A 27,888-nucleotide genomic window follows, 5' to 3' on the forward strand; every position below is an offset into this window, starting at 1 on the left:
GCCCAGGCAAATAATCCCTTGAGAGACTATCTTGAAAATACCCATCACATAAAAGGGCTGGCGGAGAGGCTCAAGGTATAAGCCCCGAGTTCAAACCCCAGTACTGGGAAAAAAAAAAAAAAAAAAAGAATGTGGCCTCAGATGTTAAAGAGGATCTTTGCAGATATAATTGGTTAAGACGAAGTCACACTGGATCAGGGTGGGCCCTAAAGCCAATGACTGGCATCCTCTTAAGAGACAAAAAGATGCCATGTCCAGAGAGATATGTTTGCAAGTCAAGGATTTCAGCAGCCACAAGTCTGGAGGACATGAACATTGTCCCTCAGAACACACAGAAGTTACCAACTCTATCAATTGTGGACATCGGGACATCTAGACTCCAGAACTGACAGTAAACTTGTCCCTTTAACCCAGCATCTGTAGAATTTATCTCAGCAGCTCCAATAAAACACAAGGGGAACACACTGTTCCTCAAACGGTCCTCGTCCCTAGGACTGATGACCCCACCTTCACATTGCTCTCATCCCTGCTGCTCACTTGCCACCATGATCCATGTTACTGCTACCTCCCCAAGCCCCACCCGTGATCACTCCACTCTGATTACTTTCTGTCTTACTTCTTTCAAGCCCTCCACTACTCAGTGGCTTCAGTGGTCTTTGCAAGCTACAAAAAAAGCCTTCCTGTGGTCCCCTGTTCATGACCACAGCAGCCTGAGCCCACTTGGTCATCACTGCATGCATCAATGCAAGACCCTCACCAGGGGCCTGAGACCCCTTCCTCTGACACCAAACACAGGACCAAGGGGGCACTGCAGTTACTCACCCTTTGGGAGCATGGTAACAAGTGTTCTGGAAGGTACACAAGAGTTAAAAAAAAAAAAAAAGATGACTGTCTGCAATAAAGTAAGGGACTGGACTGAGCAAATCCTAACTCCTGGCTACTGGTAAGAGCAGCAGGTCTGACTGCAGAGAACACACAGTCACTTATTGGGAAAAAAAAAAAAAAAAAGTCAACTTTTAATTGTAACTGATCAAATTGCATCTAGTAATATCTCTGAACTGAACAAAGAAACACGATAAAATTATCCCACTGAAGAAACCAAGTTCTCACTGGCCCTGCTGCCCCAAGGGCTTGGCCAAGAGCAGCTCATTCCTGAGGCTGGCTCTTTTCCCCCTTGCAAATTCCTTACCCCAAGGGAAGGGCTAAGGATGGCAAGGGACCTGTCCCCTCCTCCCATCATGTTGGGAGTTCTTAGAAAGTCACTGGTCGGTGAGCCTCTCCCACCCTACTTCTGTCCTAAGGTAAACGGAGACTATCTGGGCACCGTCCAGAAACCCAGGAAGGGGCAAGGCAGCCCCGGCACCCTCCTGGCCTTTTCAGCCAATGTTCCACACCAGTACTCTTGGCTGGTTGTTTCCAGTGCCTAATGTGGAGAACAAAACTCAAATGCCCCACTGTCTCCACAATGCAAGTCACAGCAGAAGAAACAATAAAACAGCCCTAGTGAATGAAGAGTGCAGCCACTGGCCCTCAGAAGATGCGCTCAAACTCTGTCTGGTTGGTAGTGGCAGGATTTCGACTCTGGTTGGTAGACTGCTGGGTGATCTGACTGCCCTTCCGGCGTGGTGGTGCCAGGTACTCAAACATGGACGTCAGGTGGGTGGACAGCATGCCCTTGAGATCCGAGGGCATGGGGTCTGACCAGAAGAAATCGTGGTTGAGGGCATCATCGCTGTCGATGCGTTGCGTAGGGTCCAGTACCAGCAGCTTGTCGATGAGGTCCAGTGCATAGGGGTCGCGCACATAGGCCTTTAGCCTGTCCTTCACCTTCCGCTTCTGGCCCTTTACCAGGTCTAGTTTCTCAAACAGCTCGTACTTGTCCACGTTTGGCCACACCTGGGAGGGAGGCATCGAGAAAGAAGAGTTGGGGAGGGAGGTGTGCCTGTCTGCTGGTCAAGCACCCAACAGGCTGAAACAATTTCTCTACCCAGATGCTCTCTGAGGGAGAACTGGACCCTTTGAAGGTGAAAGCAGCAGTGGCCACCACTGATGTGGCCCAAGCTAAGTGCCAGGTCCTTGTACGCCTATCACCTGGAATACATGTGCCAAACCTGACAGATAAGTTTCTGTATATAAAAAAGCGACCTAGATCACATCAAAAACTGGAACCCCAGCTGGAGGCGCTATTGGGAAACAGTGGAAAATTTAGGAGGTGGGGCCTACCTAGCGGGAGGAGGAAGGCCGCTGGAAGCGTACCCTTGAGAAGGATTTTTTCTGTGGCGCCCCACTACTCAGTTAATGGCCCCAGCCCTTAAAGGGAACATCGGGATACCGGCCCAGTCTCTCCTTGGACTTCAGGACTACCATGATGTGTGTTCCTTTGCCATAATGTTTGGCCTCGCCTCAGGCCCAAGGAATCAAGACTTGAACTTCTGAACTGTGAGCTAAACAAATCTTTAAGTTGTTTTTCCTTTTTCTGCCCTTTTTTCCTTCAGTACTGGGGTTTGAACTTAGGGTCTTACACTTGCTATGCAGGTGCTCTAGCAATTGGGGGTGCTCACACCCCCAGCCCTTTTTGCTCTTACTCTGTTTTTCAGATAAGGTTGTGTGCTTTTGCCCTGGTTGTCCTCAGACCATGATCCTCCTACTTCCACCTACCAAGTAGCTGGGATTACAAAAGTGTACCACCATGCCTGGTCTGATCTTTTTGAGATAGGAATCTCTCTTGCCACCCCAATCCTACCATCTCCACCTACCAAGTGGCTGGGATTACAGGTGTACAACCACCACACTTGACCTTTAAGTTGTCTTTCTCAGGTTTTTTGTCATAGCAACAGAAAGCTAACATAACAGTGCCACAAAACCAACTACTACCGGGTTGAGATCTGAACACAGTCCATGTGGCACTGAAGAGCAGGCCTTGTTCCCTCCATCAATCTCCTCTCCAGAGGAGTTTTCCTTTGATTCCACTCTCCACTACTCCTGTGTTATGGAGACCCGCATCTCTGCAAGCCATGGGGACAAAGGGCCCACTCAGCTTAACCACATACCTCAGGGGTGATGGAGCCACAGAGCTGGCTGATGAGGGCAAGCTGGTGCTGCTCCGTGTTGCCCTGCATGATAGGGCTGCGGGTCCACATCTCCGCCATGATGCACCCAGCACCCCACAGGTCAATGGGCGGGCCGTAGTCCCGCTCCCCTGGGAAGAAGAGCGCACCAGGAGGGCACCTTGAGCTCAAGAGCCTCCTGGGGCTCAATACCCCAGGGCCGGCAGCTCAAGAAGCCCTGGCAGTAGAGGGCTGGGACCAGATAGGTACCCGGCCCCTGCCCCCCCCGCCGGCTCGGGAGTCCTCACCGAGCAACAGCTCCGGCGGCCGGTACCACAGTGTCACCACACGGTTGGTATAGCGGTTAGGCTGGCTGTTCTTGGCCAGGCTGAAGGCCCGGGCCAGCCCGAAGTCGGCCAGCTTCAGGACCCCATCCCGGGTAATAAGCACATTGGCAGCCTTCATGTCCCTGTGTAGGATCTGCAGGGGCACAGAGTGAGGGCTCAGCCAGGTTCCACAGGGTTCTTCAGTCACACCCACCCAGCAGGGGAGCCAAGGCCAGCCCACACCTTAGTCTCTCCTCCCCACCTTATTTCTGTGGATGTAGTAGAGGCCATTGAGCAACATTTGCATCACCCTCTTGATCTCAGACAGCGTGAACTTGACTAAGACGTTGCTCAGCAGCCCAGCCAGGTCATGCTCACAGAAGTCGAACACCAGATATATACTACCCTTGCAGCGGTTATATGGGGAAGCTGATGCAGAAAGGGTAGGAAGAAAAAGTCAATAATCTATACTCAACTCACTTTCCCACAACCAGCTCCCATTCCTCCAAAACACATGCTCTCTAGGGCTTGCATTTGTGCATTTGTTTACTGGCAAAATGTTTTCTGAGTGACTCCTCTGGGCAGATGCTGTGGCCAGCCCTAGGGAAGCACCAGCTCCCATCCATACTCCAGATGTTCTCCAGAGAGAACAGTATGGTAAGCTGTATGTCCAGTTTAGGTGTTCAAACAAAAGCCTTAAGTGGTAAGCCTCACTTTCTTCCACAAGATCCACACAACATACCTTTGGTTCGACAGATCTCAATCAAGTTGACCACATTCTCATGTTTTAGAAGCTGGAGGATCTTGATTTCTCTCAAGGCTGTAATGGGGAACTGAGATGGGAATAAGAGAGGAAGTGAGCAGAAGTGAGTGGTAGAGATCAACACTAGTGGAGTCTACACTAAGGGACCTAGGTGGAAGTTAAGAGCCCTCGGTCTCCACCATCAAGCTTTACCTCTATTCCTACTGGTAAGATTAAGACATTTCTTTGCAAGCTCAGGGGCAAAGAAGGTACAGAGCTTGCCTCTTAGGCGCAAGGCCTTAGGCTCAATCCTCAAAATCACACAACAAAACAATAACAAAAGAAAGGAAATTTCCTTGCTAAGTAAGTCTCTAGGGCTGGCAGAGTGGCTCAAGTGGCAGAGTGACCGCTTATCAAGTGTGAGGCCCTGAGTTCAAACCCCAGTACCGCCAAAAAAAAAAAAGGACTAGGTCTTTGGAAAGCTTAACTAAACCTAAGATGGAGTGGGAGAGGGACTGCTCCATTCTTCCTTTTCAATGTATTCCCTTGAGTTTTAATTCCCTTTGAAAAACCACGTGCATGTATTTCTTAGTCTCACAACCAAGGTACACTCCATGCAGTCAAGAGCTCCTCCGCCAGGCTCCAACCATACTTGCCCCAAAATAAAACATCAAATGCTTCAGAACGTTTGAATTATGATTTAAATGAAAGGCCAAATCCCTGAAACGTGGAAATTTCCAAACTACTAGGTATAAACTGAACCTCAACACGAAACTTTCAGATGCAGCAGGACTGAAACCTAACCCAGTGAAGAGTACCTGGCAGGCCTGCCCTCCCCGCCCCAGACCCGTACTCACCCCCTCCTTTTCGTTCTCCATCAACACTTTCTTCAGAGCCACCTTCTGGCCGGTCTCGCGGTGCTTGGCCTTAAACACCTCCCTGCAGGCGGAGAGTGAGACCCAAGAGAGCTCATCAGGCATTTCCGCAGGGCCCGCCCCTCCCCCACGAGAGGAGGGGCAGCGGGAAAGAAGGGGAGTCCGGGCGGGGCTGAGCCAGAGACCCAGACACGCGGCTACTCCACCACCCGCTACCCTGGGTGTCTCTTCGAGCCTCTGCCGCCTTGCCTCGGTGCCCTCTCCATACCCAGGCATCTCTCGGAGAGATGCTGCTCCCCTCTTGGGCGCCTCCCTGCAACCCCTCCTCACCTCCCACCCGAGGCCGCGGGATCCTCCCCGCTAGCCAGCTCCGTCAAGCCCGGGAGGGATGCGGCGCGGCCTAGCGAGACCAGAGGGCAACCCCGAGAACAGGAGGCTTCCCGACCACCTCGGGCCGGGCCCTAGGCGTCTCGACATCGGCCCTGGAAGGTGCAGGCCCAGGGTTCCCGGCCCCTCGGGGCCCAGCCTTACCCGAAGGTGCCTTGGCCGATCTTGGCAATTTTCTCATACTTGGTCACCTCATCACAAAAGGGGCATTCCACCGAGTCGTATTGCTTTGCCATGGCTGCTTCCAGCGCGCCGCCGCCGCCGCCGCCGCCGCCCCCCGCCGCAGCCGCCGCCGCTCCGGGTCCCGCCGCCGCGCTCCAGGCCCCTCCGCGGCCGCGCCACTTCCGCCTCCACGGCCACTTCCGGCCTCGCGGCGCCGATCCCACCTCTTCCGGTCGCCGCCCGCCGCCAGGCCCCCTGGGACTTGTAGTTCCCGGGAGGCCAGGGGGAGCGGGAGCTGCAGAGGCGCCGCCGCCGCCGCCGCCGCTGCCCCCACCTCCGCCACCGCCACTGTTGGTGGCGGCCCCGATTGGGGGCGCGGGAAGCCGGGGCGCTGGAGCTGGGGCTCGGGGCGGTGCGTCCCGCTGCATCGGCCCGGGCCGCGCTGCTGCCGAAGCTGCTGGCGCTCTGGCGCCCGATCCAGGGCCAGCCGCAGTGCCCTGCTCCTCCTCCTCCTCCGACGGCGCCGCCTCCGCCGGGCTGCGCGGGGTGGCGGATGGGGGGGGCGGCCCCCGAGCCGCGGCCTGGGGGGGCTCCCTGGCCGGGCCCGGGCCCGGGGCGGCCGGGTGAGGGGGCCAGACGGGCAGAGCCGACGAGAAGACGGCCGGAGAGCCCAGGAGGGGGCGCGTTATAAAGGGGGAGGTGCCCGGCCTCGCCCTCCCCTCCCCCTCCGCCCGCCCCCTCCCTTCTCCTCCCACCCTCCGCGGCCGCACCTGCCGCCGCCGCCGCCGCCGCCGCCGCCGCCCGTAGTCCGCCGGCCGCCCTCGGCGCGTCACCGCCCGCGGCCCCTCCTCCGCCTTCGGAGGTGGGGCCCGTGCTCGACACCTGACTGCGGGCGCCCTACCGCGTGCCTCAGTTTACCCCTCAATGCCGCTGTCGCAGGGCGCCCCTTCTTCCCGGGCTGGGAGTGCTCCCCCAGAGGCGAAGGCGGGAGGCACCTAGGGAGCGGCCTTCGCCCTGAGAGGAGAGAACTGCCCCCGCCGCCGCCTCCGCTGGCCCCCGCCACCCGCCGTTGACATGGCAACTTACAGCCGCCAGGGGGCGCGGCGACACTGGAGGCGGCGAGCGAGCCAGCAAGGCTTGGGCCTTCTAGTCCTTCTAGGCAGGAATGAGAGCCCTCCTTTGCAAAGCTGCGACAGGTCGGTCATTGCAAAAAATAGGTAACATTGATTGAACACCCCGCGTGCTTAGGAAGTATGAGAGTGCTGGATCCTGAATTGACGGCCCTGCAATCAGGACCACTAACCCATTTTACAGAAGAAGACATTGTGACTCAGAAGGGGGGTCATCCAACCAAGGTGACGAATGTGTGGGTCTCGAATGTGACTAGGATTCTCGTGACTATGTTCTCTTCCCCGCTTCAGGGCTAGGCTCCCCTGATCCTGCCTTTTCCTGCCTGCTGGAAGCTCTCTGGTTTGCTCCCACCTGTTACCCCACTTTGCTTGGTCTAGAAGCCTCCTCCTAGGAGGAGACAAGAATAGTTTTGTTGATCCCGGTGTCTTAAGAGGCCCTTTTTCTGGAGAAGGTCCCTGCTAGAGAGTGTCTTGAGAGTCAGGACCCTCCTTGGAGCCAGTAAGAATTTTAGGTAGTCCAGCCGTATGTCAGGGAGTGATTTGGGGCCAGCTTCATGGATACACTACTTAACTAGAAGCAGGGAGGCCAGGCATGGTGGTACTCACCTGTAATCCCAGCACATAGGCAGAGGCAGGAGAATTTTTTTTTTTTTTTTTTTTTTTGGAGGCACTTGAGTTTGAACTCAAGGTGTCATGCTTGCTAGGCAGGCACTCTACCACTTGAGCCACTCTGCCAGCTCTGTTTTGTGTTGGGTGTTTTCAAGATAGGGTGTCACAAGCTATTTGCCCAAACTGGCTTTGAACCGTGATCCTCCTGATCTCTGCCTCCCAAGTAGCTAGGATTACAGTCAAGAGCCACCAGCTCCTGGTGAGGCAGGAGAATCTCAAATTTGAGATCAGTCTAGACTACACAGCAAAACCCTGTCTTAGAAAAAAAGCTGGCAAAATTGCTCCAGTGGTAGAACACTTGTCAAACAATCATGAAGTCCTGAGTTCAAATCTCAGTACCACCAGAAAGAAAAAAAAACCAACGAGGATATTAACTAAATCACATAGGTAGGAAGAAAATGATAATTGTAGTAATTACAAATTGTCGAAGAAAAATAAATGGTCCAAGCCCTACACTTAGCTCTTTATGGGAATTATGTTAGTAACACTCAGCCATAAGAATGGGCCCTGCTGTATCACTGCCACTGTACTCATCAGGACCCAGACACTCAGAGGTGATGTCACCTGGCCATGGTCAAGCAGCTAGCCAGTGGCTACACTAGTATCTGGCACAAACCCCTAAATCTTCCCTATGTCAAGGCCCCAACTATCTAGGCTTGGGGTGGCACGAATACTGAGTCAGGGTGCAGTTCCAAAGCCTTGGTGCCAATGTGAGATGTAAGAGATGACAGTAGCATTATGGGATCTGCCATGGTTGGGTGGCTTCCACCATCAGACTTCGAGGCTAGGGCCGCCTGCCTGTCTCCCACAAGCCCCCCCTAAGTTACATCCTGTGGGCAGAGGCCTTAGCAGAGTTTCCGGTGTTGTCACCTCCACCCCAACATCCCCCAACATCCCTGACATTTGGCAGTCACTTATTTCCTCTGAGAGCTTTGGGCCCTCAGCCCTCCCTGAGGGAGGCAGGAGTAGTCCAGAGCTCTTGGGCTGTCCAGTCCAGGGCCTCAATCACTGAGGCTGGCTGACTCAAGAGGAGGCAGGAAAAAAGTACCCATTTTCACTCACCTTTTGCTGGCTTGACGGGAATGTTGCCTGCTTCTTGCAGATTGGTTAAGCTGGCAAGGCCCAGGCATATGGCTGCTCTCAGTAATTGTCGGCTGACCAGGACCAGAGAAAGCCTCTCATCTGATTTCCATTTAACAGGGAAACTTTCCTGCATTGAGCAGGAAAGGCTGCCAGTGACAGGCTTTTGGTCCTGACTTGGATCCTGTTTCCCCAGTAGGAAGAGCATGGTGCATGTGGAGGAGAGAAGACAGGGTCGTGGGGTGGTAGTTTCACTGGATGGGGACACAGGACAGAGAATGGCTGTGTGATACTGTCCAGTCATGGATGTTCTGCTCCCACTACCTGCATTACCTCTGCTGGCCCTGTGTTAACATGTATCATCTCTCTGAAATGTTGCAGGTCCCCTCTTTTGTTACTGGACCCAAATGACAGAAGAGGAAACAGGCTCAGAGCAGCAAAGTGGCCTGGTCAAGGCCACATAGCTAGGAAGCTTTGGAGATGGGGTTCAAAGCCAGGTTTCTGTTTTCAAAGTCTGTTATCCTATACTGTCCCATTGGGAAAAGTGTATATTGAGCACCTAGGGCATAGACCCCAGAGCAGGGGCCATTAGGGATGGGCAAAACCCATTCTCTCAGGAAGCTTGAGGTCTGTTTGGAACAGGTAACTAAAACCAAGTGGCTGAAACACAAATGACATTCTCAGTATGAATATCTTATTTCACTGCTAGGAGACCATGAGAGGAATGTTCTGTTTGCCTTATTTTACTGATGGGAACGAAGAGGCTCTGAGACATAATGACTTGCCCAAGGTCATGCTGAACTCAGGTTGGCCCAGGCCTGGTCCCTAATAGCTGATAGCACTTGCCGATTTCTGGAGCCTGTCTTCTACTCTATAAGTCTTTCCCCACCCTCTGTCCATTTTGAGTCAAACTGGGAAAGAGGTGCCAGGATGGGAGGCAGAAACCAGCGCAGGGTTCCTGGGGCACTTAGCTCAAGTAGCACTAGCACTGAAGGAAGCAAAAGATTGAACTGGTAGAGGTAAGCATGGCGTTCACTTAACGTCCCGCCTTGCCAGAGGGTCCCGAGGGAGGAAAGCACTTGGTTGGTGTACAGGGCTGCAGCAGGCAGGCCAGCTGGTTTGGCCTTCAGTGCAGGCTGAAGAGAGCCTGGGGGACAGCCACCCGCCAGCAGGTCTCCAGCCACACTCCCAACAGCCACTCAAGGCAGCACAAAGGGGACTCTGAGCTCAGTAGAGCTACTACACTGAGCCCCATTCATTCTCCCAGGGACGTAAGCAACTGCCCTGGCGTCTGGGCTAACGGCAGGCCCGGCCCTATGGCTGACAAGGCTTCTCTGGCACAGCAATGCAGCCTCTTTGTGGCTGGGGCTCCCAGGTCTCACTCCATGTGTCTGCCCACCAGGGTTTGCCTGTCCTGGCCCAGTGTGCCAGGGCCTATACATCTACCCTTCAGTCACAGAGCCAGGGCTTGCTGGAGCCCACAGTGTGCTGGCCAGGGACTTCTCCCAGGAAGTAGGGGTTGCTGTGACCCCATTTCACAGATAAGGAAAACAAGGCCCAGAGAGGCAAAGTCTTTTGTGTATGATCCACAACAAGTTGGATGCTGGCCTGGCCAGGAAGCCAGCACTGGCTGACGCCACAGCTTGGGCAATTAGTCCAAGTCACATTGGAACTGTTTCCTAGAGAGAAGCTGGGAACTTTCCCTCTGCCTTCCACTAGGAAGATCCCCAGCTCTTGCCAGGCTGTGGGTCCCTCTCCCTCTTCTGACAGACTACCTGAAGAGGGGAGTTTGGACACCTGGTTGTTTGTCTTATCTCTGTTTCTCTGTAGCCTCAGTTTCCTCATCTGTGAAATGGGGCAGTACCAAGATCTGCCTCAGAAGTCTGTTCTGTGAATTTATGTTCACTTTTTTTTTTTTTTGGTAGGACTGCGGTTTGCACTTGGGACTTCACACTTGCTAAGCAGACACTCTACCACTTGAGCCACTCCTCCAGTCCTGTTGTGTGAATTCAAATGGTGGTCAGTGAAGGCTTCCGACTCCATACCTGGTTCCCCAAAGTCCATGGCCCAGAGCCCTCATCCTTTCACTTCAACTTTGAGCATGGTCCACCCACACATGTGGTGAGCAGGCCCCTGCTGCCATGGCCTCATGGCTGTCTCACTTTCCTTCACAGGACCTTGAGTTCCCTTTTCCCTATCAGAAGGATCAGCCAGACCCTTCCTTCAACAAGGACCATCATCCAGCTGCCAGGGGACTGGGAGGCCCTAGGCATGGAAGTTAGCGCCTCAGGCTCTGCAGCAGGAACAACTTCTGGTTCCGGGTGACTTGACTTTGGGGGTCATTATGCAGGAGGGGCCCACCCGAACTTGAGATCTCTCTCTCTCTCACAGCCCTGGTTGTCATCCTGAAGGCCAGGATGAGAATGCCAAACCCGTGGCTAGATGTATACCAGGCTGTTGGTTTGAGCCCCAGCACTGCAGAGAGAGGGAGAGAGAAAGAATGCCCCACCTCTGCAGGTTGGCTGCATACTTTGCACTGTCCCCATTGTAGAGATGCAGTGACTGAGGTTTCAGAGATGGCAGAGACTTCTTAGCAGCACACAGCACTGGATTTGAAGCCTGTGGTCTTGTGGCCTCCCACCCCCATCATGTGCTGACACTCTCCACATGGCCTGTACACACACACACACACACACACACACACACACACACACACACGTTTGTAGGGCAGAAGGCACCAGCTGTGAGTTAAGGGAACTGGAAGGGAAAGTTGTAACCCAGTCGGTGCCACCAACCCTCTATGTGTCCCGGGGAAATCCCTCTGCCTCTGTGCCTCAGTTTCCTCATTTCTGTCCAGTGGGTGTGGCAGACCAATCATTACACGTTTCTGCTTGCTTGGATGGGAGTAACCATGCTCCAGTGCCAGGCACTGATTCTGTGCCAGGTTGTGTTCGGTGCCCTGGCCCCTTGAGGAGGGCATGACAAGCATCTCCTGCTCACAGAGAGGAAAAGGAGGTTCTGGAAGGTGAGTTCCCTAGCCTTGAGACCACGCGATAATAAAGTGACCAGCCAAGAGTTGAACTTGGGTCTGGGTAGTCAGACCCACAAGTCTGCTCCCAGCATTCTCTTCTCTGTTGCTGCCAGCCTGTCTCCTGGGTGCTGTGGCTTAGAATAAAGTGCCCTGCACGTAGACCTGGCCCTCTTGCCTTCCCAGTGATGGGACAGACCTCTGACAGCGGTTGGCATGTCCCCGCAGCCCCTGGCTCAGTGGATTCCATTCCTAGAGCTTGTGGTTTGTTCCCCCAACCTTCCAGGTCCCATGGGCTTGTGGTGTGCCCCCTGTCCCTGCTGCTGAGGCTCAAGAGGCCCTAAGGGGCTGGACTTGGGAGGCCTCAGCTCCCGCCCCCTGCGGAGAGGGTGGGAGGGTGGGGCTGTGGGAGTTTGGCTGGTTTAAAAATACACAGAGGAAGCGAGGGAGAGGGCGAGAGAAAGGGGAAGGGGTGTGTGGGCGGAAGCACTTCAACCTTGATGTCCAGAGCCACATGCCAGCTGGCCAGGGGCTTTGCACAACTCGCCAAGATGACGGAGGGTCCCAAGAAGACCAGCAAAAAGTTCAGTGAGTACAGGCTGTCCTCCAGCCCTCTGTCCATCTTAGTCTCTTTGAATCTGGTTGTTCAATGCTGTCTTGTTTCTGTTTCTTTTTCTGTCCATCTCTTGTCTCTCTCCAGAGTCGCTCTGTTGTCATCTGCCCATGCTCTGCACAGGGCTCTCTCTCTCTCTCTCTCTCTCTCTCTCTCTCTCTCTCTCTCTCTCTCTCTCTCTCCCTCTCGTCAGTTGGGTCCCCATCTCTGGGCTCCTGTGTCTGTGCCTCTCTATGCATCTCTGTTTCTCTGTCTCCCCTACAGTTCTCTGCATCTCGGGCTTTCTCTGATATTTTGACTGCATAGGAGGAGACCATCACACACCCCATTCTCCTGCCCCAGACCTCAGCTCACACTGGATTTCAGGGAGATAACTCAGGAGCTAACGGAACTAGGGGTGGGGAGAGAGGGAGAAGGTGCCATGGGTTCTGTCCCATGTTCCCACCAACAGTGAGGCTGGGAGCTGCTAAAACCAGGCTCCTAGGTGAGCCATACCCACTCCTTGCTGTCTCTTTGGATCCCTTCCTGGCCCCCACAGATTTCTCCTGTCCCAATTCCTTTGATGTGACAGCACCCATGAAGGAGGAATGGTGTGACTGCATTGCATGGATGGAGATACTGAGATCCAGCAACTCCTATGCAGTCTCATGGGCCAAGGACCAGGGCTCAATCCCAGTTCCTGATTTAGGGCCTCGGTTTCCCTCCTCACCCCCATTACTGTCTCCTTCAGACCCCCAGTGTCTAGGAGACAAATTCAGTGGGGCTGAGAAAGGAAATGGTCACAGCTCTCCTGTTGGCCACTAACACATCTCTGTCCCAAGGCAGAACTGTCTGTGGCTAAGACCAGGTGGGGGTGGGCAGGGCAGGGAAGAAAACCCTAGAGCACTGGCCCCACAGTCCAGAGGCCTGGGTCTTCATCCAGGCTCAGCCAAGTCCTCACTGTGTGACTGAGGACAAGCCCTTTCCCTCTCTGGGCCTCAATTCCCAACATTGTGAAATGGGGGCCCCCTACCTATATTCCAGCATGGGTGTGAGGACCTGAGGAGGTGGAGGGTACCATGGAAGTGGGAATTGCAAAAAGGTTGTCCTTTTTGCTCATCTGGAGGCTGTAGGGAAGTTAGATGATAGTGCTATGAGAAGGGACAATCCCACAGCTGGGGGCAGGGAGGAGTGACCTTACATGCATGATGCTCATGCACCCCTGAGGAAATGGGGAGATGGTATCACCCCAGCACTGCTGTCTAAGTCTGAATTGTGGGCTCAGCCAGACAGGAAGGAGAGAAGCACAAATGGAGGCCAGCGACCCTTGGGCTGGTGATCTCCCCCTCCTCTTTTCACCCCCACCCCAGGCACTTAGAGACCCTACACAAGCACACACACAAGTGCTTCATTGCTGCTGTGTTTAAGTCTCAGTTTCCTTATCTGGGAAGTGGGGATTACACTGTGTCGTTGAGTTCTGCTGGGAATTGGGAAGTACAGTGTTTAACAAATGCAGAGGCATTTTGTTGTCATCCTCATCACCATTATTTTTGCTAATTCTTTTTTTTTTTCTATTGACTCTTTTTTTTTAATTTATTCATATATGCATACAATGTTTGGGTCATTTCTCCCCCCTTCCCCCCACCCCCCTTTTTTTTTTTCAGTGCTGGGGTTTGAACTCAGGGCCTACACCTTGAGCCACTCCACCAGCCCTTTTTGTGTTATGTTTTGAGATAGGGTCTCGAGAACTATTTGCCTGGGCTGGCTTTGAACCTTGATCCTCCTGATCTCTGCCTCCTGAGTAGCTAGGATTACAGGTGTGAGCCACTGGCTCCTGTCTATCTTTGCTAAGTCTTATTGAGGATATTTGTATGCAGGACTAATAGGAAGCATGTTATTAAGTCCTTTGCTTCAATCTTCCTTCTGTCCTTAGAGGATAGGTACTGTAATCCTGCTCTACTGATGCGGACAAGAGGACTGAGAGACATCAAGTGACTTGCCTAGAGTCACACAGCTAGGATGTGGAAGGACAGGAATTCAAGCCCAGGGCTGTGACTCCACAGCTGCTATGTAATCCCATTTTGGGGAGTGTGTGAATGATTAGAGGGAGTGTCTGTGAAGCCCCCAGTCCTCCTTGGACCCTTACTGAGTGGAACTGCAGGAATTTACTATTATTATTGTTATTATTGGTGTCATTGTCATAAACTCCTTTTTCTCCCCTTCCTCTTTGCCAGAGTTCTTCAAGTTCAAGGGCTTTGGGAGTCTCTCCAGTCTCCCTCGGTCCTTCACACTGAGGCGGTCTTCCACTCCCATTAGTATCCGGCCCCATCTGGAGCCTGACGCCTTTGAAGCTACACAGGATGACATGGTGACGATCCCCAAGAGCCCCCCAGCCTATGCCCGCTCCAGTGACATGTACAGCCACATGGGCACCATGCCTCGTCCTGGCATCAAGAGAGTTCAGGACCAACGGGCTACCCAGAAGGCCAAGGAGGTGAGCCCTGAGCCCCACCTGGTACCTCGAGGTCTTCCAGACCCACCAGGATTGGAGGCAGCCAAGGAGGTGATAGTGGAGGCTCATGTACCCCCGGAGGACACACCAGCTGTGGGATCCAGCCTTGCAGCACTGGAGGTGGACTCTACGACAAAGTCTGAGGACCTCACAGTAGACATAAAGGAGGAGAGGGCCCCTAGGGATATGCACCCAGAAGGGTAGGTGCCGCCAGGGCCATGGGAGGGTGGGTCCGATAGGGGTGGTCTCCAGCCTCCTGTCAGTGCAGCCCCCAACACAGACATCTGGGCTAAAAAGAAAACTACACACCAACCAAGTGCTTACCACAAACCAGACACTGCATGAAACCCTTCCCTTGTAACTAATTTTCAGAAGAAAACTAGCATACTGTTACTGTTTCCTATGACAGCTGAGGAAGCCAAGATGCAGGGAGGGGAAGTCTTCTGTCCCAGTCAGGCTGCACATTTGGCAAGTAACTAGGCTAGAATTTGAACTGAGGCCATCTGCCTCAAAGCCCTTGGCAGCCTCCAGCATGAGCCTCAACTGCTAGGTGGGCTCTACACCCAGGCACTGGATCCCTCCCCTTGACTCCCTCCTTCCCCTGAGTCTCTGGACACTTCTCTATCTGCTCTAGAAAGACATTTGTCAACTTAACTTGGTTATAAGGGAAGTTGAGTTCTTGCAAAAACACAAATAGTGATGACATGACAATAGCCCCCATTTTTAAAATTTTTAATATTCTGATCAGATTGGGGTTTGAGCTCAGGGCTTTGCACTTGCACAGCAGGCACTCTACCACTTGATCCACGCCTCCAGTCCATTTGCTCTGGTTGTTTTGGAGATGAGGGTATCATGAACTGTTTCCCTGGGCTGGCCTCGAACCATGATACTCCAGATCTCAGCCTCCCAAGTAACTTGAATTATAAGCATGAACCACTATTATCTAGCTGGGGGCCTTTCTTTATGGCTTCACCCTGGGACACTAAGCAGAGCCTCTGCATGCTGAGCTGTAATTGAATCCAGAGTCTCCCCCGCCCATTCATGGGGAGTAGGACCTTGTAAAGCTGCAGAGTGAATCCAGGCCAGCCTCTGCCTCTTACAGGCTGCACTGAATTTTGGACACGTCTGTTCCCCTCTCTCAGCCTCAGCTTCTCATCTGATAAACGGGCATAGCGAGTAGGGTTGTAGGGTTGTAGTGAGAATTTAAGAATAATATACCTGAAAAATCTCGACACAATGTTTGGCAAACAGGTAAATGGGAATACTATTTTTATGATTAAGAAAACTGACGGTTTTCCATCATCACTGGCTGTCCCAGGCTGCCTCCTCCAGCCACCCTCTCATAAATTCGGCTTCATTCCTAGTGAAGGAGCAAGGATCTTATCAGGGAAGGGCGGTTGAGAGGTTGACAGGTCCTGGGACACGGTGGGCTCCTCAAGACTGTGACTTACCGGGAGTCTGGCCACTCCCACCAAGGGACGTTGATTGGTTCGTAAGAGAGGGGCGGGGCGAGGCGGAGCGGTGGGACTTGTCTAGGGGCGTGGGCTTTCCCTGGCTGTGCTCGACGAACACTAAGGGAAAGCGGGCTCAGGAGCGGGGCGGGGCGAGGCAAGGCAGAGGGGTGTGCTTGGGTGGGGGCGTTTCCTTCTCCGCCCTGGACCCTGACTGACAGGGAGGGGGCGGAGCGAGAGGGAAGACTTTGGGGAGTGTCCGAGGTGGGCGTGTCTTTCCCGCCAGAGCAATAAGCGGTAGAGCAGGGCCGGCTAGAAGACGAGGGGGCGTGGCCTACAGGCCAGTCTCCGCCCCTGGAGTCCTTCTCTAGGGCTCTGTGGCTTCTTGGCCTGAGAAAGGCGGGAGCCGCCGCACTGAGGAGGTCCCTGGGCTGCAGGCCTTGACCGCGGGGAACCATGACCGCCGTGGGCCTAAGGTGCCCTGCGCCGGGGTCCCGAGGGTGAGTGACTAAGCCTGGTTCGGGGAGGACCAGCGGCAGGTGGGCATGGTCTAAAGGGGAGATCTGTGACCTTGGGGCAGCTGACAAACCCTGGTGTGGGTTTAGCAACTGGGACTTTTCTGAGTCAGTCTTCTTTGGGTGCAACTCTGTTCCCCACGCTGCCCCACTCCCCGAGCTGAGCATCTCCTCATCTACTCTCAACAGTCCTAGGAGAGAGTATTACCCCAACTTCGTAGATGAAGAAAGAAAGGTTTGCCTGCCTGTTTAAAACAGCTAGTGGAAGTGAGAACCAGGGTTTGACTCCACGTCCTGGCCACTAACATATTCCCCTCCCGCAGGACCTCGGAGAAAGGGTCTTGAGAAACCTCGACAGTCTAGAACCCAGCCCAAGCCTTTCTGCCCTATGGGCAGATGCTGTTGGTCCTGGAGGTGCCTCTGGCATCAAGCCTGGCCTGGAGCTGATCAAGGAATGGAGAGATGGGGCTGGGGGGATGGAGGAGGCGGCAGGTTACCAGTCCAAATTTGCCCCTTCCTGGTACCCTGGGACCCAGTGTCCCACCTGCCTTTAGGGAGTTGAATATTTCTTCCAGGAGTCCCTGAATCTCAGCCTGGGTATCAGGAGAGCAGCCTTTGGTGCATTATCTCAGGTTAGCCCTGTCCCATGCTGGGCCTTTGGCTCCCTAATAGTCCACATGGGCCTGAGATGGCCTCTGAAGATCCATACAACTGTGGAGGAGGGCACGTGAGAATTGCCAGTGAGCAAGATGCGCGCCCCCCTTCCTGAAGGTCCCCAGGGGGCCATTCTAGTGACTGGTCAGGGAGCAGCTTAAGCTGGGGAGATAGTGTCCCTCCCCCACCCCTGGGAGGCAGGGTGCACCTGGAGCTAGAGGAAGGAAGGGGAAGAGGTGAGGCTGCAGGAGTTTCCTGGTGCCCTGTTCCCTGCTGAGATCATGGAAGATGAGGAAGAAGGAGGGAGGAGGGACCTTTGTCTCCACCTAGCCTGCCACCCACCGCCCAAGGACTACAGCCTTCTGCAAGGAAGTATCAGCCAGGGCCCTGGCACTCCGCCCATGTTATAGAGGAGGAGGTGAGGCTCAGAAAGGGAAGGAAGCCCCTCTCCCCCAGGAATTGTCAAACCAGTGTCCCATCAGAGATGATCACAATCCAGTCCACAACTGGCACTTGATGGGGCTTGGGAAGTGGACACCGCTATTGCTCCATTTCACCAGTTTTACAGATGACGACATTGAAGAGGTTAACACTTGTGATCACACCATCTGTTGAGTTAGCATTTCATTCATTTTAATATTTACTGAGGTGCATTTATGCCTCAGACCTGTCCCAGGTTCAGAAAGACAGCAGTGAGCACAGCAGATAAAACTGACCCTTGTGAGCCATCATTCCAGTGCAGGGGAGGGAGACAAATGGTAAACCAGATAAGAGAAAAGAGCTACCAAGAAAGTTTCAAATCCAGTGAGGGTTGGTCTGGAAAAATGTCTCAGTGAGAAAGCAATGTTTGAACAAAGCAGATGAAGGACTAAGAGCTCTTGCTCTCTGGGGAGGGGTGTGCTGGTTAAGGCAAGAGTGTGTGCATGAATGAATCCTGAGGTAAAAGCATCCTTAGGAAGTTTGAGGAACAACAGAGACCAGAGAGGCTGGACCAGAGCAAGATGGGAGAGATGGAAGAGAAATCAGAGAGGAAATAGGTTTATTTTTATTTATTTATTTATTTATTTAGATGGGACTGGGATTTGAACATAGGGGTTTCATACTTACAAAGCAAGTGTTCTAGCACTTGAGCCCACTTTCAGTTCAGGAAATGAGTTTAGATAATGCAGAGCCTGGAAGGTCCTAGCAAGGACCTCACTTTGACTCAGCAAAATGGGAGCAATGACTGGAGGAGGACCCCACTTTAACTTTAACTTTAACTTTATTTTAAGGGAACTTCTCCCCTTACAAGGATCTGAACACAGCTCTGCTTGGTGGTATCTCCCCAAGTGTCCTTTGCCTCCCTCCTGGAGATCCAGACTCCCACCCCCCAAAAGGGCTGTTTGGAAGGCAACTGAGCCTGGAAGAAGGTGGCACAAGGTGGCACACTAAAGGAGAGCTGAGGTACCCTGTGTTGCCCCTACCCCAGCCCTGGTGCCAGGCACTGAGAACAGGCCAGGACACCCCGCTCTCCCCATTTCCTTTTGGAATGTTGATTCTGATCCAAGAATTCCCAACTCTCCCCAGCGTCCCACGACCCTCGGCCCTGCAGAGTGACGTCAGCTGCTTGGCATCTGGTAGCGATTACCCACCATTGGAGGGGGTCGTGGAGGGGGTTGCAGTGGGCCCAGCCTGTGCAGCTTCTTTGGGCTCTGGGCAGCTGGTCCTTGTCTTCTGAAGGGGCCCAGCTGCTCCTGGCTCTCATTTCCTGTGGATACTTTCTCACAGTCCCCGAGACCCCCGGACGCCTTGGGCTGTGGGAACTGATCTGACTCTCCGGAAGGATGGGCTGTTCCCCCTACTGTCCCACCACCCCCAGCTGGAACCACATCCCCCAACCCTCAAGGGACCCTGTTTGCAGGCTGCTGGGCCTGTAGAGGGTGAGAGCTGTGGGGACAGGAGTTGGATACCCCAGCGGCTCAGATATCCAGTGTATGTCCTCCTTTAAGCAAGTCCCTTCCCTCTCTGAGCCTCAGTTTGCCCATTAGGAAACTGGGGACAATGATTACATCTGCTGCACAGGTCATAGTGAAGACAGTGAGACGGCAAGTAGGGTTTCCTTTTTTCCTGGGCCTGAATTAAAGAAGCTCAGGACCCAGGAGCTGCTAGGTTGTGGGGGAGGAAATTGAGGCCCCCCGGTGGGAGTTGCGCATGGTAGGCCTCCTACCTCCCAGCCAGGGCCCTTTGAGAGCCTTAATGGTCTTCTCTCTGTTTTTGTTTTTGTGGTGAGACTGGGGTTTGAACTCAGGGCTTCACACTTGGAAAGCAGGTGCTCTACCACTTGAACCACACCTCCAGTCCATTTTGCTCAGGTTATTTTGGAGATGGGGGTCTCATGAACTATTTGCCTAGGCCGCGATCCTCCCAATCTCAGCCTCCCCAGTAGTTAGGGGTATAGACATGAATCACCAGTGTCTGGCTTGTGCTCTTCTCTCTGTCTACTCTACTTCCTCTCCTCTTCCTGACCTTGGTTCTCTGCACCTGTCTTGGTGGAAATATTTTCAACCAGGAGTGCCTCCCAATTTCTAGGGGCACCTGCTCCCTGCAGGGAACAGGGACTTTGACCGCAGGCTGACCCATTCTAGTCTGAGCAGCTGTGTGCTGGGGTCGGCCTCCCAGTTTCAGTTCTACCTCCCTGCTCTGAGTCTGGGCGAGAGCTCCAGACCAACAGCCTCAGCTTTGCCCAGTCCAGCGCCCTTTCTTGAGCTAGCTGATTGAGTCCCCGCAGCCAGGAGGCCTGAGGGTGCCACACGGTGGAGGAGTGGGGACATGGCTGACTTGGTGGTGCTCATCTGAGGGGGCTGGGGCCGGGCTAAAGCCTTCCTGGCAGGGCCTCCCATGGTCCTGTGGCTGGACCAGGAAGGACCCTTTGCCCCAGACCCTTAAGCCAAAGGCATTCAGAGTAGACAGGTGCCTGCGCTGTTGGTGTCAGAGTGAAGCCCACAGTGAAGGAAACCTCTCTCTCCCAGAGGAGAAGCACAGGTCATGGGTGAGGGAACCTCAAACCCTTCATTCTCACGCCAGCCTCACGGTGCCTCTGGGGAGAGAGTTATGATGTGCCCACTTCACAGGCAGCAAGTTGAGCCTCAGAGAAAAGAATGGGTGGGGTTGGGGAAAGCTGAGAAGCTGGAGGCAGAAGCTAGGGATGCCTCCACTCCAAGCCACCAGACCAGATCCTGAGGCCCAAGGGAACAAAGTGGGGGACAGAGAAGGGCAGATAGGCCTCTGCAGCAGACAAGGCCACCCCTTGTGAAGGAGAGCTTTTCCCCACCTCTTCTTCCCCAGGATCCTTGGGGGCAGCTTGCCATTCCTTTGGCCTGGGGCTGGGGTCTCCTGAATGTGAAGTTCAGACTTAAATATGCATTGGGAAGTCAAGGATAATGGGCTGTAATTACTACTCATTAATGCAATTAATTAAGCAATGTATGCAATACATGGTATCAATGATCAGAACAAATCAGCTAATACAGGCAATTAAAGGGGTTGGTTATTTAAATAATTAATGTGGCTGATTAATGGGCCTGATTTAGATCAGTTGTCACTATTATTTATTAATTAATTTCACCACTAAATATCAGAGGGGATATTGTTTGTTTTTAGTGGAACTGGGGTTTGAACTCAGGGCTTTGTGATTGCAAAGTAGGTACTTTACTGCTTGAGTCACACCTCCAGTCCATTTTGCTCTGCTTATTTGGGAGATGGGTTCTCATGAACTATTTGCCTGAGCTGGTCTCGAAACACAGCCTCCCAAGTAGGTAGGATTATAGAAGTGAACCACCTGCACCCACCAGGAAGTGTCTTTTAAGTCCATAAAATAAGAACTTAATTACTCAAGTAGCCCGTATCATTTGTTGGAAAAGTGTTAGACTAAAAAAACTTAAGTTTTTATGAATGGGCGCTTTAATTCCTGGATTTGATCATTACAGTGTGAAGGAAAGTGTTTTAGACACTAAGTAAACTGAGAGCTGAAGACTGAGAAGGAATTAACCTGACCCTAGGGCAGAGAGGGTGGTCCATCAGGTGCAAAGGCCCTGAGGCCACAGGCAATGGAGCTCTTTGGAGGAAGTCTAAGGAGGCTGGAATGCAAGGTAGAGTGAGTGGAGAGAGGAGGCATAGCATCAGAGTCTGGGACAGTCTGAACCAAGAAGACTAGACTTGTTCCACATGGCCGCAGGGGGCTGCTATGACATTCATTCACTCAAAAAGAAATACTAGGGCTGGATATGGATCTCAGTGGTAGACTTCTTGCCTGGCAAGCACAGGCCCTTGGCTTCCATCCATAGCACCTCAAAACCAGGCACTGTTCTAGGCAGAGAAACCAATCCTGCCCCTGGGGAGCAGATGTGCCCATGAGGAGACCATGGACTCCAGATCACACACACACAGATACAGGCTGAGGCACACAATTAAGCAGGGAAGCCTGGTGGGAGGGGCATCAAGGTCACTGTAGCCAGGCGTCACTGGGAAGGGGACATTTAAGTGAAGACCTGAAGAAGGGTGGGGAGGGAACAGAAGGTGCAAAGACCTGAAGGGGTAGTGCTGCCTGGAGGCACGGGTTGAGAGGTGGTGAGGAGCTCGTCTGTGGGAGGCTGTTTGGAGAACCATGGCCATCACTCTGAGTGACACGGATGCCACACCAGTGGGTGGAACAGAGGAAAGCTGTGATCTGACCTTCATTTTCACAGGACTGCTGGGGGCAGAAGGGGTTAAGTGGCCACAGATGGAGGCTGGGAGTCCAGTGGCAATAGTCCAGCAAGATGGTGGATATAAGTGATCGTGGTCACATTGTGTCTTAGATATCTCATAGTGCTGTGCATGGCAAGGGAGGGGATGGACTTGAAGCTTCAGCATGCCCACTGGCTCTGGCCACCCACCCAGACTGGTTCCTGGGGCAGGTGCCCCATCCCCAAGGCTGTGCTCCTGCCCCAGAGCCCAAGGGGAAGTAGACAGGAAGCAAGAGGAAGCGCTGGGTTGATCCTGGTGTCCTGCCCAATCTGTTCCCAGCAGCAGAAGGATTTCCGGACCTGAATGGCCGGAAACATTGGGATGGGACACCTCACCCAGGAAGAGTGGGCAGAGGAGGAGGGTTCCCTACTCTATCTCACATCCACTGCTTCTGGACGGAGATTATCCAAAAGGCTACAGCTTAAGGGAACAATAGCTAGATGTCAGGAAAGACTTTCTAAGATAGTGAATGACAAGGGATTCTTCTAGGTGGGGTGGTCAGGAAGGTTTTCTCTGAGGAAGGACTTTAAGCAGAGCCCTGAATAAAGTGAGAGCAGGAATAAACCACATTCAAATCTGGGGGAAAAGAGCATTCTAAATAGCATTCTTAGCTGTGCAAAGGCCCTGTGGTAGGAATGAGTTGGCAAGGAGGCTAAGGCAGCTAGAGCACAATAAGGGATAGAATGATTGAAGGAGTCATGTTGGAGCCTGGTGAGGTACTCAGTCAGGCACCACAGCACACAGGACCTCATAGGTCAGGAGCATATGAGCCAGTTTGTGCCTGTTTTCTAGAATAATAGTGCTACCCCATTTACTCTCACAAAGGAAGGGGAATCTGATTTGGATGATAAATTACATTGCCATGGAGGGTAGTACAAGCTTTGTTCTTCAAGAGATGGGAGAGCTGGGGATGTGGCTCAGTGGCAGAGCACCTGCCTGGCCTGTGCAAGATCCTGGGTTTGATCTTCAGCACTGGAAAAAAAATATTTTTAGCCAGGTATGGTGGCACACAGCTGTAATTCCAGCTACTAGGGAGGCTGCGGCAGGAGGATTGCTTGAGCCCAGGAGTTCAAGAACAGCTTGGGCAATGTAGCGAGACCCCATCTCTAAAAGAAAGAAAGATGGGAACCTGGAGCTTGGGTGGTAGAGGTGTGCAAGATCTGCTTTGGTCATAACCTTGGGTGTTGTCTTGTGGCAGAGCAGATGCTGATGTGTGAGTAGAGACATAGGGAACCATCCAGAAGGTTGCCATGTGCTGCATGGGAGAGACAGGGATGACCCGGTTGAGGGAGAGGGACACAGGGAGAGAAGTGGTCAGGGTCCATTCTGAAAGGAAAGCTGCGGGTTTCCTGATGGACTGGGTGTGATAGGGGAGCCAAACAGAGGAGGCACCATGGTCCAAGGCTTCTGGCCAAGGCAGCAGGAAGGTGGAGCTGACATAAGCTGAGCCAGGGAAGATGAAGATGGTATGGGAGCAGGTGGACAGGATGGAGGACCAACAGCTTTGCTATGTGTGACAAGTCGAAGATGCCTTCAGACATCCAAGGGGAGCTTTAGAAGGCAACGGGGCCAGGTGTCCATCTGGTGTGGAATTGGTCGGCCCAGGCTGCATCAGAGGAGGGATGGCTATGTCATCCTGTAAGGCCATGTCTGGGGGAAGTGGCTCACAGTGGCCTTCATGGGGAAGAGGAAGGCTGTTTGGTCTGCATCCTGGAAAAACAGCCACCTCTAGCCTCCAGCCGCTCCAGGCACCATCCCTACCAAGCTGAAGGCAGAGGGTATCTGCTGTCCCTAGCAGAGGCTCCCACTGTGCTGGGCAATGGCAAAGGGCAGGAGGAAGGGGATGAGCCCCTACAATGTTTAGAGCTGGAGGCAGCAGCAGGATGGAGGAGGCAGGGAGGAGGAGAAGAAACTGGAGAGTGTGGTGTCCCAAACAGTGAAGAAAGTGATTAAGGAAATAGGCCCATGTTAAGCAGGTGACATTCATTACTCTGAATTCTCAAACAACTCAGTTAGACTGAGGTCATCATCATTCCTGCTTTACAGATAGGAAACCCAGGCTCAGAGAGGTTAAGAGATTTGCCCAGGGTTGCACAGCTGGGGAGTGGAGAAGCAGCCGGGCCAGCGACTCTAGCTGCAGCACCCCTCCTGCCTTCAGGATGACCCCTGTAGCCCCCCAGGACCAGGTGCTAGCCCCAGGCAGGTAGGCAGAGGACTGAAAACTAGGGAACCAAGCAGGGTTGGAGACACTCACCTCTCTTATTTCCTTCCAGGGCTACTGGAGAGCTGGAGGCTGCTGGAGACTATGTGAAGGTAGGAGGGGCTGGGCTGGGAGGTTGGTCAGAGGACACCAGAGGACTTCAGAGCCTTTAGGACCCAGACCTCAGTGTCCCCAGGAGGAAAGAGTCAGGGGTCTGGCAGTGCTGGGGATCTAGTTTCACTCTGAGCAGCTTCTTCCCTTGCCTGCCATCATTGTTTGCTGACTCCAAACTCAGAGCATCTCAGTGTTTGTTGCTATCAGGCCCCACACACCTGGACAGGGCCCCCCAGGACAGCTCCATGCACAGGCTGGATGCTCCGATCCCACCCAGTCTGTGTACATCTACTGTGGCCTGGCGCTGGGAGGGGACAGCAGGAAGAGATGACTCAGATCTTCAGCACAGTGGGCACAGGTCACATTTATCAAGAGCTTATTTATTTATTTGTTTATGGCGGTACTAGGGATTGAACCCAGGCCTTGTGCATGCGAGGCAAGCACTCTACCATGCGGGCCACACCCCAGCCCTCAAGAGCTGAATTTGTCCTGGGTACTGGGAATGTTCAAAATGCAGTTTTGAAATAATGGTGATAACAATACTACTAAATTTGCCTACTGTATGCAAACCCTGTACTGGCTGCTTGCTGGACACTGGTAGAGACGCAGTTTTCCCGTGAATGAGGTCTTTGACTTTCTCTCATTGGGGAGCAGTGAAGGCCTTCATGTGGCCATTTATGGATGGAAACTTGAGTCCCAGAGAAGCAGTGACTTACCCATAGTCACACAGCTATTATAGGGCAGAGCTGAGGTTGTACCCAAGTTTGATCCCCAGACTCAAGACAATGCCCTTGGTCTTCCATCACCCAAAGTCAGGCCGTATGCTAAGAACTGAGCACACTACAGAGGGAAGGAAGAACACTGGACCCTGAGTTCAAAAGGCTTCTGGGCCAGGCAGAGACCAGGGTAGAGTCACACAGTGGTTTGGGCTTGTATTTTATAATCCATTAGATCCAAGTTTTAGTCCCAGATCTGCCACTGAGTTTGAGTGTGTCCATCACCTCTCTGAGCCTCAGTGTTTGCTCATGTGAAATGGGATAGTACAGGGTGCCCAATGAGTACATGTTGATGGAGCAGAGGAAGCACCTGAGCGTGGAACAGGGCAGGCTGGCCTGGCTCCTGATCCCGGGGGCATTCCACCACCCTGAGATGCAGCTGCGGCACCCTGCCTAAGCAGCTATGGTGAGGTGTAATGGGAAACACCCAGATGCTACCTCCCACTATCACCAGCAGGCTCAGATAAGCCATGGAGAAGGGGAGTGGTGACTCTCAGCAGGGAGGTTGGGGAGGGGAGACCAAGGAAGGCTTTCTGGAGAAGGAAGCATCAAAGTCAGGCCATTACAATTGGCCCGCAATATTCTCTGAATGGAGAGAGAGAGAGAGAGAGAGAGAGAGAGAGAGAGAGAGAGAGAGAGAAAGAGAGATGCGGTAATGAGTTGGAGCGTGGTCCAGACAGAGCCAGTCAGAAAGGAAGCCCTGCCCAGCTCCTCTCCAGTCCCTTAGGCCACAGGGGAGAGCCAGGGGTCAGGACACACAGGGATGTGTGTTTCAGCACCCAGCTCCCTGGTGAGGTAGTGAGATCCTTGTGAGTATGGTTAGCTGTATATTTTCCTTTTAGTTTACGGAGTTAAAAATGTAGATTAAAACAATCATAAGAAGAATAAAACCTGCTCACTGGAACTGATTACGCAGTCCCCAAAGCCTGAAGTCAAAGGACTGTTTCATTTTTCAAACCTTCCATGGAGGTTGGGATGATAGTTTCCAAAACTTTATCCCTGCCCTGAAGGGCTCACTCCTAAGAGTCAGCTTCCAGAACTCCACCGTTCCCAAATCATGATGAGATTCCTTCAGTTCTAAGGCAAGGATTCCAAAATTCCAAGACCATAAAGGTCAAGGCTTCATCCTCAATGCTTCAGTCATATTTACAGAAAATAAACAACTGGGCCCCAGAGAGGTGGACTCACCTGTCAGAGAGCACACCAGCCTGTCATAGGATTTGGATGCTGGGCCTGATGCCGAACCAGCAAAGGCTCCCTTTTCACTGGAGAACCTATTATTCTAGAACAAAAAAATCCAGATTTTTGAGACATTAAGCTTGAAAACAGTAGCACGCCCTTATTGAGCATTTACTTTAGGTCTGGCACTTTGATGCCTCAGCTCAGCCGCATTCTCAAAGTTCTGTGAGGTCAGTACAAGTCTGAGCTGTTTTCCTAGTCCCGGCTCCCAGAGAATGGGCTGGGGGTGGGGGGGGGTCTAAGAGTTCGGGGAGAGGCCCGTGAACTCAGGATGGCTCCCTAACCATTAAGCCTCAAGGGCTCTGCGCACCCCCAGAGTCAGCCAAACACCCTGCAATTCTGAATCAGAGATGAGAAACGCTGGTCCCTGGGAGATTTCCTCAAGCCACAAAGGATTTGGGCAAACACATACAGGGATTTTCAAGCTTTAGATATGATTTAATTCAGTCTCAGCCGGTTTGGGGGGTCACGGGGGTACAGGGAGGGGTGCGGCGAGCGGGGGAGTCAGGAACCCCCCCATCGCTGGTCCCAGAGTCCTCACTCCATCCTTGTGCCCCCGGTGACACCCCCCTTGGCAAGTCCTGGTCTCGCGCCCCAGTTCTAGGCAGCTCTGAGCGTGCGGGACTGGAGCGCGGGGGCCCAGGGGCTGGGAGCTGGGGGCGGGCAGAGGGAGGAACAATGGCCCCCTCCCCTCCCTTCCCCTGGCCGGCTGGAGGGTGGGGTCTCCCCGCCCCGCCTCCCCGCTCCTCCCCCGACAAGGCGATGAGGTAATCGCGCCGCGGAGAGGCACGCGCAGCCGGTGCCCAGCCCGGTCGGTCCCTGCTCCCCTGCCCCGCCAGCCGCCGCCCCCTGCAAGCTCCGGGCCCCGGGCCGCCCGGACCCACCATGACCGAGCGGTGCAGCCTGTGGAGTGCCCTGTCCGCCGCCGCCTGCTGCTTCTACCGCGGCTCCTTCGTGCAGGTGCAGGTGAGGGGGCGGCTCGGCCCCTGTCAGTCTCCGGGCTGGGACCCCCAACCGCTCAGGAAAGCCAGAGCCGCAGCCCGGTGCAGCCCCGCAGGGTCCGGCCGGGCAGGGGCAAGGGGCTGAGGGAGGGGGCGGGGTCGCCCCAACCTCACCTCGGGGCGCCCAGACTCCGCGGGGTGAGGGTTCAGCGGCCACTCCCGGGACTCCTGGCTGCGGGGGATGCAGGTCCTGTCCTGCCTCCTCCGCATGAGGGAGCGGAGCCGGGACTTGGGTACCGGGAGTTGGGGTCCCCGACGTCCTGGGGGTCCTTCAGCCAGCACTTGGGTCCCTGGGGCTGACCCAGGCAACCTGACTCCCCATTGTACCGGGGACGCTGGACTGAAGGCTGAGTGAGGGGCAGAAAACTGCGGAGGATGCTGCGGGTGCCATGGCTGGGGCCAGAGCACTTGCCAGCCTCCTGCCGTCTAGGTGGGCACGGGAATGCTTGGGGCGCAGGTCTCCCAGCCCAGCTGCCCGGCAGTGCAGGAGCGCGCCACGGCGGTGAGGGGGTTAAACGGAAGGGGGTGGAGGGGAGGACCTGGACCCCGCCTCTCTGCGGAGCATCATCTGGAGGATGGCTTTGCTAGGGGTTGGGATACCGAAGGGAGCTAGAGGGGGGTTGC

At 53.9% G+C, this 27,888-nt stretch overlaps 2 protein-coding genes across 5 annotated transcripts in view; one reads left to right on the forward strand and one right to left on the reverse strand.

The window, feature by feature from the left end:
- Window positions 1-144: 144 nt before the first annotated feature.
- On the reverse strand, window positions 145-5,678 carry Cdk9 (cyclin dependent kinase 9). The gene is made up of 7 exons (XM_020164272.2): window positions 5,522-5,678; window positions 4,973-5,054; window positions 4,116-4,206; window positions 3,636-3,802; window positions 3,356-3,527; window positions 3,051-3,199; window positions 145-1,896 (listed from the first exon to the last, which is right to left on the reverse strand). The coding sequence occupies exons 1-7, from the start codon at window positions 5,611-5,613 to the stop codon at window positions 1,531-1,533; spliced, it is 1,119 nt and encodes a 372-aa protein (XP_020019861.2). The 5' UTR covers window positions 5,614-5,678; the 3' UTR covers window positions 145-1,530.
- A 6,216-nt stretch (window positions 5,679-11,894) lies between these two features.
- Window positions 11,895-27,888, forward strand: part of Sh2d3c (SH2 domain containing 3C) — a 30,548-nt gene continuing 14,554 nt past the window's right edge. Inside the window, exons 1-3 of one of the 4 annotated variants that reach the window (XM_020164265.2) lie at window positions 11,895-12,034; window positions 14,273-14,750; window positions 24,208-24,247. In XM_020164265.2, coding sequence (XP_020019854.2) covers window positions 11,947-12,034; window positions 14,273-14,750; window positions 24,208-24,247 — 606 coding nt within the window. In that variant the 5' untranslated portion in view covers window positions 11,895-11,946. The other 3 variants (XM_020164267.2, XM_020164269.2, XM_020164271.2) reach the window with 3 other exon arrangements.

Source organism: Castor canadensis, chromosome 13 (assembly GCF_047511655.1).
Source record: "Castor canadensis chromosome 13, mCasCan1.hap1v2, whole genome shotgun sequence".
Taxonomy (NCBI): Eukaryota; Metazoa; Chordata; class Mammalia; order Rodentia; family Castoridae; genus Castor; species Castor canadensis.